The sequence below is a fragment of the Sebastes umbrosus genome, chromosome 24 (genome assembly GCF_015220745.1).
Source record: "Sebastes umbrosus isolate fSebUmb1 chromosome 24, fSebUmb1.pri, whole genome shotgun sequence".
In the NCBI taxonomy this organism is placed as follows: Eukaryota; Metazoa; Chordata; class Actinopteri; order Perciformes; family Sebastidae; genus Sebastes; species Sebastes umbrosus.
The window spans coordinates 1,193,402-1,205,263 of NC_051292.1; the positions used below are offsets into that span (position 1 = coordinate 1,193,402).

Consider the following 11,862-nt stretch of genomic DNA (forward strand, 5'->3'; position numbering starts at 1 on the left):
CAGGTTCATACTTGTATTTTGTGTTTCTACCAGAACATGTTTACATGCTGTAATGTTAAAAAAAAAGTTTTTTTCCTCATATAAGATAAGATAAGATAAGATAAGATAAGATGAACCTTTATTAATCCCCGGAGGGAAATTCAGGTGTCAAAGCAGCAACATCAGCAAACAGAGTGAATCACAGGAGAGGTAAAGGTATACAAAAATTATAAAGACAATAATAGAGATATAAAAGATACAGAGTGAATGGGTGAACATAGTGTGTACAGTCCGTCAATAAATAAATGTAGAATGTACAATAAATAAATAAATGTAATATATACATATGTGCAGTCAGCAGTAAAGTGGTATATAGGATGTATAGTGTAAAGTGAGTGTAAAGTGCGCCAGATAGTGCATGTTTAAATTTCTTAAAAGTCCTAATAGTTGTCATATGGGGGTCAGCCTTGGTTGTGGAGCCTGATGGCTACCAGCATGAAGGACTGACCCAGGCGCTTTGTGTTGTGCCGAGGAGGGATGAGTCTGTGGCTGAAGGTGCTCCTCATATACTGTCAACCTGAATATGCCTGTATTTACCCTCTGTCTGAAACGCTCCGTTTTAGCGCATTTTGACGGAATTGCAACAGAATTGCGTTGCTAGGCAACAGCTTGGGTCCATGTGTACTTCCTGACAGCTGATGACATTCACATACACTGCAACCAGGAATAAACTCGGACACATTTAGAATGTTTACGTTTAAAATTGTGTCAAGGGTCTAAATGTTGTATATTCGTGACATCACGAATGGGCAGAAATCCTGACAGCTGGTTTCAAATGCAGAGTTTCTGAATAGGGGTTGTGTGTATTTCCCTGTGGATTTAGTGTTTCGATACTTTCACAGTATTTATATAGGACTTGAAAATCTTACTTTTTTTATAATATGGGACCTTTAAGGGAAACAGGAATAATGGAGAGAATTTAATTATTAGTAGTATTATCATTATTGTTATTAATATTATTAATTATTAATTTGTATTTTATTGTTGTTTTCTTTTTCGTTTATTATTTATTATTTTATTTTTTTTCCCTGCACAATCTACTGCTCCACACTCCAGTCCAGTAGGTGGCGGCAATGCACTTAAAATCTGGTTTGCCAACCGCCAATAAAAACACCAAAGAAGAAGAAGATTCTTATTTTGAAAGAATCGATACCCGACGTCACTTCCGGTTGATGTTGAGCATTCTCATAACAGAAAGCTGGAGCTGCGACTGGAAGCTAACGCTAAGCTACACCTTTTAACACCACAAAGCAGAAGAACAACATGTCAGATACGGTAAGATACCAACCTTAAAGACTCGTTAGTATGGATAGTCTGCACGGAGTTGAAAAAGAGACAGATTCATGTTGTTGTTGTTGGTTATTTAGCATGCTAAGTGTTAGCTTGTTAGCTTCAGGCCCAGAGCTCACTGTTTATACAGCTAGCTGCTCAGCTCTTAGGTTTTAACTTCATCTTCAAAGTTCAGCTGTAAAACAAGAAGCAATAACAGCATTTACAAACACAAACATTCACATGGCAGTGTGGTATCAACATTCAAGAGTCAAGATGTTTATTGTCACGCCGGTTATACAGGTACAATCTAGTGAAATGCTTTTTGCTGGGAAGCTCCATTAATATAATAAGTTATAATACAATTACATTACAATTATGAAAGGAAATACTTTGTACAAGGGCACATTAAGAACATATACATTAAGAATATATGCAGGCATATTAAGAACATATACATTAAGAACATATACAGGCATATTAAGAACATATACATTAAGAACATATACAGGCATATTAAGAACATATACATTAAGAACATATACAGGCACATTAAGAACATATACATTAAGAACATATACAGGCATATTAAGAACATATACATTAAGAACATATGCAGGCATATTAAGAACATATACATTAAGAACATATGCAGGCATATTAAGAACATATACATTAAGAATATATGCAGGCATATTAAGAACATATACATTAAGAATATATGCAGGCATATTAAGAACATATACATTAAGAACATATACAGGCATATTAAGAACATATACATTAAGAATATATGCAGGCATATTAAGAACATATACATTAAGAACATATACAGGCATATTCAAGTTCAAGTTCAACTTTATTGTAATTTTTCCATATACAAAGTACACAGTTAATACGAAATGTCGTTGCTCACGGACCAAGGTGCAAACACGGATATACAAAAACGGTCACAAACATAGAACATAACACAGTGAACAAAGTGCGATGGTGCAGCACAATAAAAAGTGGATGACAGGATATTAACAGAGTAAAGCAGTATAAAAGCAATCAGGTCTTTTAAAAGTGCTATATATAAAAACCCAATGACTCTCCAGTAGTTATCCTTGTATAAATACCTAATAAATAGATAAATAGAAGAATAAACAAGATGTTTATTGTCACGCCGGTTATACAGGTACAATCGTGTGAAATGCTTTTTGCTGGGAAGCTCCATTAAAATAATAAGTTATATTACAATTACACTACAATTTTATAAAAGGAAATACTTTGTACAAGGGTATATTAAGAACATATACATTAAGAATATATACAGGCATATTAAGAACATATACATTAAGAATATATACAGGCATATTAAGAACATATACATTAAGAACATATACAGGCATATTAAGAACATATACATTAAGAACATATACAGGCATATTGAGAATATATACATGAAGAATATATACAGGCATATTAAGAACATATACAGGCATATTAAGAATATATACAGGCATATTAAGAACATATACATTAAGAACATATACAGAAATATACAGTATAAGATATATTTTTGTGTGAGAAGGTGTCGAATTATCTAATTTGTTGTTGATGTTTTTTTAGGAGACAAAACCATCCAGTCAAGACGGGGGAGATAAGAAGGATGGAGAGTACATCAAATTAAAAGTGATTGGTCAGGTGTGTATGAATTCATGGATGATGGATGGGACTCACTGAGCTTTAAAGGTCTCATATTATGCTCATTTTCAGGTTCATACCTGTATTTTGTGTTCCTACTAGAACATGTTTACATGCTGTAATGTTAAAAAAACAACTTTATTTTCCTCATACTGTCTGCTTGAATATACCCTCTGTCTGAAACGCTCCGTTTTAGTGCATTTCAACGGAATTACAAAAGAATTGCGTTGCCTGGCATCAGTTTGGGTCCATGTTTACTCCCTGTCAGCTGATGTTATTTACATACACTGCAACAGGATATTATCTGGGACACATTTAGAATGTTTACGTTTAAAACCATGTAATGGTCTAGATATTGTATATTTGTGACATCAGAAATGGACAGAAACCCAGACGGCTTGTTTCGAATGCAGAGTGTCTGAATACGGGCTGTGTGTATTTCTGTGTCTATTGAGCGTTTTGATAGTTTAACAGTATTTATATTGCACTTAAACCTGCTTTATAATATAAAAGACATGAAAATCTTACTTTATACAATATGGGACCTTTAACATAGAAATATGTAGCACTTGACTTAAGTTGTTGATGTTTTGCTTGTCCAATCACTTGTTTATCAAGGTTTTCTGTTGAATGACCCCAAGAATATTTGTTTGGTGTAAAGAAAGATGCAAGAAAGACTAAATTCTTTAAACTGTATAATTGCCAGTAAGTGTTTTGGTTTTAATCACATACTGCTTGCTTGTTGTTGATTTCTTTTAACTTCTTACAGTAATGATATTATTTCATAATTGACAAAAACAGGTTTCTCCTTGTTGAACCATGCTGGTCCTTCCACTGCTTCTAATCATCACTTTCTCTTTCTGCCCACAGGACAGCAGCGAAATCCACTTTAAGGTTAAAATGACGACACATCTGAAGAAGCTGAAGGAGTCTTACAGCCAGAGACAGGTCAGAGGAGAGAGTGAAATTACCATCAACCACTCCTTGTTACTAAATCACATAAGTTTGATAGTCCCGGCCATTTACAAAGCTCTGAGAAATGCCTCACTTTTCAAATTACTTTTAACTAGATTTCAAGTCTGGGAATTTAGAAGCTAACTTGTTTTAAGCTCCAACAGCTTAAAAAAAGAAGCTATTATTTCAGATTGGCGTGTGCTGTTGTGTTTCTTACAGGGTGTTCCAGCAAGCACGCTAAGGTTTCTGTTTGAAGGACAGAGAATCGCAGACAACCAAACTCCAAAAGAGGTAAGCTTGTCTCTCCTGACTTTAGCATCGCTTCAGCCTTTTGCTAAAGTTTCTATTGACCCAGAGTGTCGTGTGTTTCTTTAAAGACATACAAGTTTGTTATTTAGACATCTATCTCCTTTTGTAATTATTCCAAGGTTCCTTAAAACTGCAATTATGACTAACATGGCTATCCAAATTACTCTGCTATATTTTATGATCATGATGCGGAGTGCGGAGAATTTGGGGGATATTTATACTACATCAATTTTGGCATCTTAAATTAAGATTTGTAATATTTTGACCTACATAATAATAAATGCTTTTTCATAGTATGTTTCTCACAAAGTGCACCACCTATTTTAAAAGATAAAAATAACACATATATTCAATAGCAACACACATGCAGCTAAGCAAATCATTGAACAAACGACTGCTGCAGATCTGGAACAATTAATTGGAACATAACAGCTCTGCAATGTAAACAAATATAAATGTTAATAAATGTTCTAATACTGCATATTCTGCAGATGTAATGTAAAACAAGTGCTATACACAGACAGGGGGAAATTACCAGTAAAGGGTTTGTCATAGTTTTGTAACTGAATATAGAAGAATATTAAAATAGAACAAGAATATAGTGAGAAAGAAAATGTTATGTTTTTGACTCTGTTACTAAAACATGTCTCTCCTCTGCTGTTTCTTCATGTCAGCTGGGGATGGAGGACGAGGACGTCATTGAGGTTTATCAAGAACAGACTGGCGGATTTTGGAATGATTAAACCTCCTGCATTTCTAAATCTTTTTTTTTTTTTCTTATTTTGTATTTTATTTTGTATGTATGTACGTATTTTTGTTCAGTTTCAAACCATCTGGATCAAAACCAACTCTTATCAGGGCTTCCATGTATGAGGGCAGAAAGGTGAACAGACTGAGGTAAGGATGAGGAAAAGGACAGCGGGTCTCTGGTCCTCTTAAGTGCAGGGATGCTCATGTTGTTGACCCGAGCAATAGCATTCAACGTGAGTGTTATTACATAGACAAACATCTGTTTTTTTTCTGTTTTTTTGTCCTGTCTTTTTGGGGTGTCAGCGGAAGCAAATAATGCTATCAAGGAACAATCTGCATTAAAGGAATAGTTCACCCAAAAAGGAAAATGTCATCTAGTCACACTTATTACAGCCAAGACAAACAAAGTTATCATGATACGATATCACACAGTGTGTACAGCTTTGTTTGGCTTTCTCCAAAGAATTATAAAATAATAAAACCAGAAAAAAACAACACTATGTCTTCAAACGGCCCCTCCTGTATAATGTTAGTGTTCTGAAACCATACAGTTAGCACTTAGGGACCAACAAGTTTCATATTTACTAACTTCAGGTGCATTTTGGGATTTTTGATCTCAGAGTGTTTGAAAATGTTTTGGCATTGAAACTAGCTAATCAAGAAGCAAACAGAGACACATGGACCCTGCGGCAAAAAACGCAAAAGTCCTTCTGGCCTCTAAGTTTGAGGTGGCTGAAGCAAAGCTGTGTCTGCTGAGCTGATGTCAGAAATAGTTTTTTGGATGCACTATTCCTTTAAATCTGTGTTTGACTAGCAGCGATTCATCTTCTATTTCCCTTGTACCGGACGTTTGCTTGCACTCCTGTTAATTTTGTTGCCAGAGGAGTTTGACCCACCAAGTAAGATGTCAAGGATGCAGTTATTTGTACCCGAGGCAGATCAATCCACACACCTTCTGTATAACATCCAGGGCATTTAGCAGACGTTCTTACCCGAGAGAGGGTTTCCTTTGACACAATATGTGCTCATAGACAGCTGGATTGCTGGGCAGTCCGTCTATAACTCCTCAACACCACACATAATGGAAAGGAGTCTGTCAACATTTTGTGTCTCTACATTTGAATAATTTGCATTTACAGCCTCTGTGTGCCATTGCAGAGGAACTGCACCCTTCATGAAATTGTAAAACTCTGATAATTGACCTGATGTGGTAATATTTGAGATTTTAAACACATTTCTAAATGATAATTGTGCTTTACTTGTATATGTTGTGTTCAGTATTAGAGCGTGTTTGAATGCTATGCCATATGTATCTCCGGTGTCGTCTTTTATTTATACTTGAGGGATTCATTCTGTAATGATATATCTAAATATATACCCGATATGGAAATATTTTGCTCTCTGACAGTCACGCAGATGATTCTGTCTTCCAGCAGTTTGTTCAAATTGTCATCTTCGAACAGTGACATGTTATACTGCGGTGTCGGCGCTTGTTTTTAAAAGCTTTTTGTTTTTGGAATGGTCAATCTGTGTGCTGTATGAAGTTCCTCAAGAAGGTTAGAATCATGAGCAGCCCCAAACTGACCAACAAAAACATGTCTGGTTATTTCCCTCTTCACAAACACTCAAAACGCCAGGTTAAAGCTGCAGTGTGTGATGGTTGAACCACACCTTTGGGATTCCTTTGCTTTCAGTGCACTCAATACAAATTCAGAAGCCTGTCAGCTGTCTCTACTGCCATACATTATATTTTTCAGGATCCATAAATGTAGAAGTAAAAAACTTTTAAAGGAAGTAATTCTCCTTTTCTAAATGCAGTGATTCTGTGATCACAGATCAGCTATTGAATGGTTGTCATTTCCCAGAGGTGTCCTTAAAAGTAAAAGATTTTCTCAACCTGGCTGACTGTTCATCATCATCTTTCCTTCGTCGTCAGTGAGCGGCTCAGGTGAACTCCACTCCACCCAAACCCCCAGACAGGAAGGGCTGTGATTTGAGCCATAACGCTGATCTCAGTGAGGCGAATGGACTGTTCATCATTAGAGGAACATTGATACAGATGGTTTGAAATTCTGGAGATGAGCTTTTTGCTTTTTTTGAATAAAATATTTAAGAAAATACTGTTGTGTATATCTTTTATTCTTATTCTAGCATTTTGTGTAAAGGCTTCAATGTAAAAGTCCAGCTACAGATTCTAGTTAAATAAATTAGACTTCAGTTTGAGCCCACGTAGTAAATAATGGTTTCATTTACCTGAAATCAGGAAGCAACTCATTGTTTGTAAAAAATATTCAAATCCGTTTTTCTTACATTTCTGGATGTTGTAAACATTTAAAAACCTATCAAAATGATTAAAATGAAATCCTCTCACTGTAGTTCAATATAACATATTTCAATTAATTCACACAGCATCATATATGCAATAAATATCAGATGAAATTTAGCAAAACTCCTAAACGGTAGTTAAATGTAGTCCATTTAAATTCGATGTTTCGCTCTCTTCGGTTAACACAGCTGGTATATTTGCAGATGTATATTATTATTATAATGTATTGAATAATTTAGATAAACAAATTTTTACATTTATTTAGGTCATGTATCTCAGCTTTACTGTCCTTGAGTTATTACAACGGCACTTTAGATTTAAATTAAATATTTCAAGGTGTTATATACGGTATATAATTTATATATTTGCAGAGAAAGAATAAATGAGTTTATTGTGAGAGCGTTGTTGTATATGTTCTATGGATCTTTTAAGGCTATAGTATTAACACATGGCTTCCTTTAGGACAACCTAAAAAAACAAATGGTGAATAAGAGATATTTTAATGTTATCAAACTCAGTCTGAGGCACTAATGCTTTGGCATTAAGAGACGAGTCATTCAATTCATAAAATCAGATGAGTCCCTGTAAGCAATCAATGAGCTGTAGTGGTTTTGACTGCCTGAATAAATGAAATCAATCAGATATAGGCCTAATGTTGGAAACAGACCACAAACCAGAAGTTCATTTATAAAGTTCCTTTTTTACTTTTTGAAGAAGCTATGTTGCTTGTGGTGGTGTTGGTTCATAAAACATCTGATGTGGTGCACATTTAAACACAGGATCCAGGGAGCCGTTCCAACAATTTATTAAAGTCAAGGTGTGAAGTTGGATGGCAGTTGGTGGATGATTTTTTCTATTAAGAAAGGACATTAACAGATGATATTATAAATCTCATAAATATAATACAGATTACAATTAATAAGTCAATTCATTTTAACTTACATCTTTATGCATCCACAATCTGGAATTTGCCTTTTCTCCTTCACATATTAAACTCAGGTATCTAACATAACACAAAACAATCTGTTAACTTTCAAACAATATATATCTCATTTCAACCAAATAAATTATAAAGGCACAAAAGCCACATTAAACTCACATCACTCTCTCTTTGTTCTGCCTGGAATTGTTTGGAGGGAAAAGGGAGGGTTCAGGCCTGGAGGGCAGACTTATATAACCTACGGGGGAGTGGTTTAGTCAAGTGTGCATTCTATACCATGCCTGCAGGTGGGTTAGGGACTTGTGATTTAACACTTTTCTTTCTTCAATTCAATCTCAATTTGCAAATGGAACTCTTCATATGTTAAAGTTGTCATTAGTTTCCTAATCTGTGAGTTCAGGTACATGAGTGTGTTAAACAGACTAATCACAAGTGTTCATGAGACTCAAATGCTGGGTTCTCTTTCCCCCCGGTGCTTGTTAAAGCCCCCCTGCTGTCAGTCACTGATTGTGCAGGTAATGACCCGTCCAGGTGCCGTGACCTCACTGGTAACCTGTACATACAGAACATAATCCCAGAGACAACCATGAGGACTGACCCCACCATCCCGACCCCGATGCCACACCCCACATGTTGAGAATCGGGAGCCTTGGGCATTTTAAACTCCGGGGGGAACTTTATGGTCTGATTGGTCACCACCGAGCTCAGGTTCCACAGGAGAGGTATGAGTGACATCACGGCGGCCGACAGGCACAGCGCACCGGTGGTGAAGAATGCCAAGCGGATTTGGAAGTTCTTCTCCATCCCAAAGTAGACGTTCCTCAAGGCATAAACACCGCCAGCGTTCCCACAAAGCCCCACGAGCAGAGACAGGAGCATGAGAACCTGACCTGCCACGATCTCTGGTGGCGTGAAGGCCTCGGTCAGGCTGATGTACCTGCAGTGCATGACCCTAAAGCCAGGGCTCACAAGGGTGTGGCTGTTGAAGCAGGCCCGCCAGACGCCCACCCACGCCACCCCGGAGCTGATGACCTCCCTGTCAGACACCTGCCACACCCTCCACTGGATGAGTCCAAGGGCCACGGCGGTGAGCATCCAGCCCACGCAGCCCAGCCAGAGGGCACTGAGCTGGGCGTGGGCGGTGTGAGCCAGGTAGGTCATGGCAGTGGAGCCACGATAGAGCGTCAGGTTACCAAGAAAGTCCTGGTCCCACCCAGACTGGGCATCATCAGGAGATCAAAACCAGGTGGAAGCTTGACCTCTCTGTTGTAACTTCAGAATTCAAATCCAGCAAGAGAGCTCTCTCTCTCTCTCTCTGTGTGGCTGCAACTCATCCCCTCTTCCTCTTTTTCACGCTCTCAGGTCCTCTGATGCTCCTTTGTCACCTGGGTTACCAAACAAGCACCTGCAGCTCCCTCTGAGAGGACACACATACAGGTGTTCATGAACGAAAACAAAACACATCCTCAGTGGAGGAGCAGAAAATATACATTTCTCTCAAAGACGTTATGCTGTGATGTTTATACCTTATTCTCAAACTATTTGGGCGTCTATTGGGTAAAACTAACTTTACCATATGTTGATGATGTAGAGCTGAGCTTGATGTCCTAAAAGAACACTTTGCCTCCACAGTGATCACACTAGGATCAATAAAAAGGCTTTAAAGTTTCATGGTTGACCTCACTAACAGGTGTATCTAACACACCCATTGAGGAATATATCACAGTAATTCTGTGCAGTTAGGTCAACCAGACGATTCAGATGTAAAACTAATCTCTAAGCTTCTCGACATGGTGGTGGGGAAGTCTTGTGACCCTCATCACCCCTATAGCCTGGTTTATTGGACATCTGGACCATCATGACTAAGATTTATTATGGTTGGTTTAGATGTTAATATGTTACTCTGCAGAATGTCCATATTTGTTTATCACCTTCTCATGATGAACTTGATTTTCATAAGTATGAGCTGTAAAATAACTGCCTCTTTCTCTTGGTTTGGTCTCTGTGCTTTTCATGCATCAGCTGAAATGGTTTATTTTGTACGTTCACCTCCAGTAGAACATTGTTTTTGCTTTTAAGCTCAGGCTTGACAAACAAAGGGAAATAAACTGTGTTTTTATTCGGCTGTATTTCCACGCTAGTGAAACCAGCAGACCACCTTTCTAAAGGTGTAGGAATAATCAAACCCTCACAAGTTTATTTTACGAAGTAAACTTAAGTATAAAGTATTAAAGTACACTCGCAGTAAACTTCTAGTTTAATATAATACTTAACACTTTTCAGTATAAGCCAAGTATACTTGGACCTTTCTGTATACTTAAGCTAAGGAAACTTAAGTATAATTTTGTTAAGTATATCTCTGATAAGTACATAAGTGAAAGCATTATTTTAAGTTTATACTAATAGCACACTTGAATAAACTTTATGTCATAAAGAATACTTTCATCTCTTACTATCTTAATTCATGTTCAATTATTATTCAGCAGCATAAGAGAAAGTTGGACTTAATTTAAAAAGGAAATTATGCTTATCTTGTATAATTTCACAAACACACACACACACACACACACACACACACACACACACACACACACACACACACACACACATGTAGCAGTGCACTCATATCTGCAATATTTTTCTTATCACTTCTAATGTAAAAATTTAAATCATAATGATAAAAACATTATAATCTGATTTATAAATACAGATTTAGCAACAAAAAAAGGCTTCTGCAAATGAATTTATTTAATTTAAAAAGGATAAAACCTACATACATACGCTGAGTATATTATTGATCACATCAGATTAAAGCAGGTAACTTCCATCACAGACTGGAAGTCAAACTCTTACCTGAGTGCTGTTTTTTTGAGCCGAGCCGCCTTCAAACTCTGAGACCAGAAACAGACTGAAAACCTGAACAGGAAGGTCTTTTTAGTCACAGACGCAGCACGACACTTCCTCTTCTTCCTACCAATAACCTAGATACAGTTTCCCGTCATGTCGTGAAACTGTAAATGATTGACAGAATATAATAGGCTCTGATGGTGTTATTGTTTTATATACCCTTACTTTCAACTCGCTTCACTTTCTTTTTGTTATTACAGTTCCAACTGGTGATGCTCACATTTGTTTGACATTTGTTTGCTGAGATAATATGATTGTTTAGAAACTTATTAATAATCTAGTTCCAATATTAAAATTAAAATGTTGATTTAAGTTGCAGTTGTTTTTTATTAAATTAACCAGAGCAGCCTTAAAGTGCTCAGTTCAGGACAAAAAATGTGTTTAAAGATGAACAAAGCTGCACTTAAATATTGCAGTGCAGGTGGAATTCATGTCAATTCTTGCAATTGCAGAAATGTCTCATTTCACTGTATCATGTCAAACTTGTCTGAGGATCTAGTGAACATTGTAAAACAGGAGCCACATGCAGTTTAATCAGGCGAAATACAACATCACTGAATGATGACAGAATGCTTCCCTTGTATGTGCAGCAAAAAAAACTAAATATGTAATAATGTCTGTCGCTTCTGGTACATTTAAACGACATTCCTTTTACTACATCGGTCATTTTACCAAAATCAAA

The 11,862-nt window shown here is 36.7% G+C and overlaps 2 protein-coding genes across 3 annotated transcripts; one reads left to right on the forward strand and one right to left on the reverse strand.

Annotated features, from left to right (window-relative positions):
• Positions 1 to 1,160: 1,160 nt before the first annotated feature.
• sumo1 (small ubiquitin like modifier 1) lies at positions 1,161 to 7,127 on the forward strand. The gene is made up of 5 exons (XM_037761504.1): positions 1,161 to 1,314; positions 2,920 to 2,994; positions 3,865 to 3,942; positions 4,168 to 4,239; positions 4,932 to 7,127. The coding sequence occupies exons 1-5, from the start codon at positions 1,303 to 1,305 to the stop codon at positions 4,998 to 5,000; spliced, it is 306 nt and encodes a 101-aa protein (XP_037617432.1). The 5' UTR covers positions 1,161 to 1,302; the 3' UTR covers positions 5,001 to 7,127.
• An 886-nt stretch (positions 7,128 to 8,013) lies between these two features.
• On the reverse strand, positions 8,014 to 11,274 carry LOC119483402 (claudin-34-like). Of its 2 annotated transcripts, XR_005205665.1 has the most exons (3): positions 11,127 to 11,274; positions 8,588 to 9,690; positions 8,014 to 8,038 (listed from the first exon to the last, which is right to left on the reverse strand). XR_005205665.1 is itself a non-coding variant. In XM_037761497.1 (2 exons), exon 2 carries the CDS (start codon positions 9,432 to 9,434, stop codon positions 8,700 to 8,702), a length of 735 nt encoding a protein of 244 aa, XP_037617425.1. In that variant the 5' UTR covers positions 9,435 to 9,690; positions 11,127 to 11,274; the 3' UTR covers positions 8,586 to 8,699. The 2 variants fall into 2 exon arrangements, 1 of the variants encoding a protein (XP_037617425.1); XM_037761497.1 differs by lacking the exon at positions 8,014 to 8,038 and having other exon boundaries at positions 8,586 to 9,690.
• Between the last annotated feature and the right edge of the window lie 588 nt (positions 11,275 to 11,862).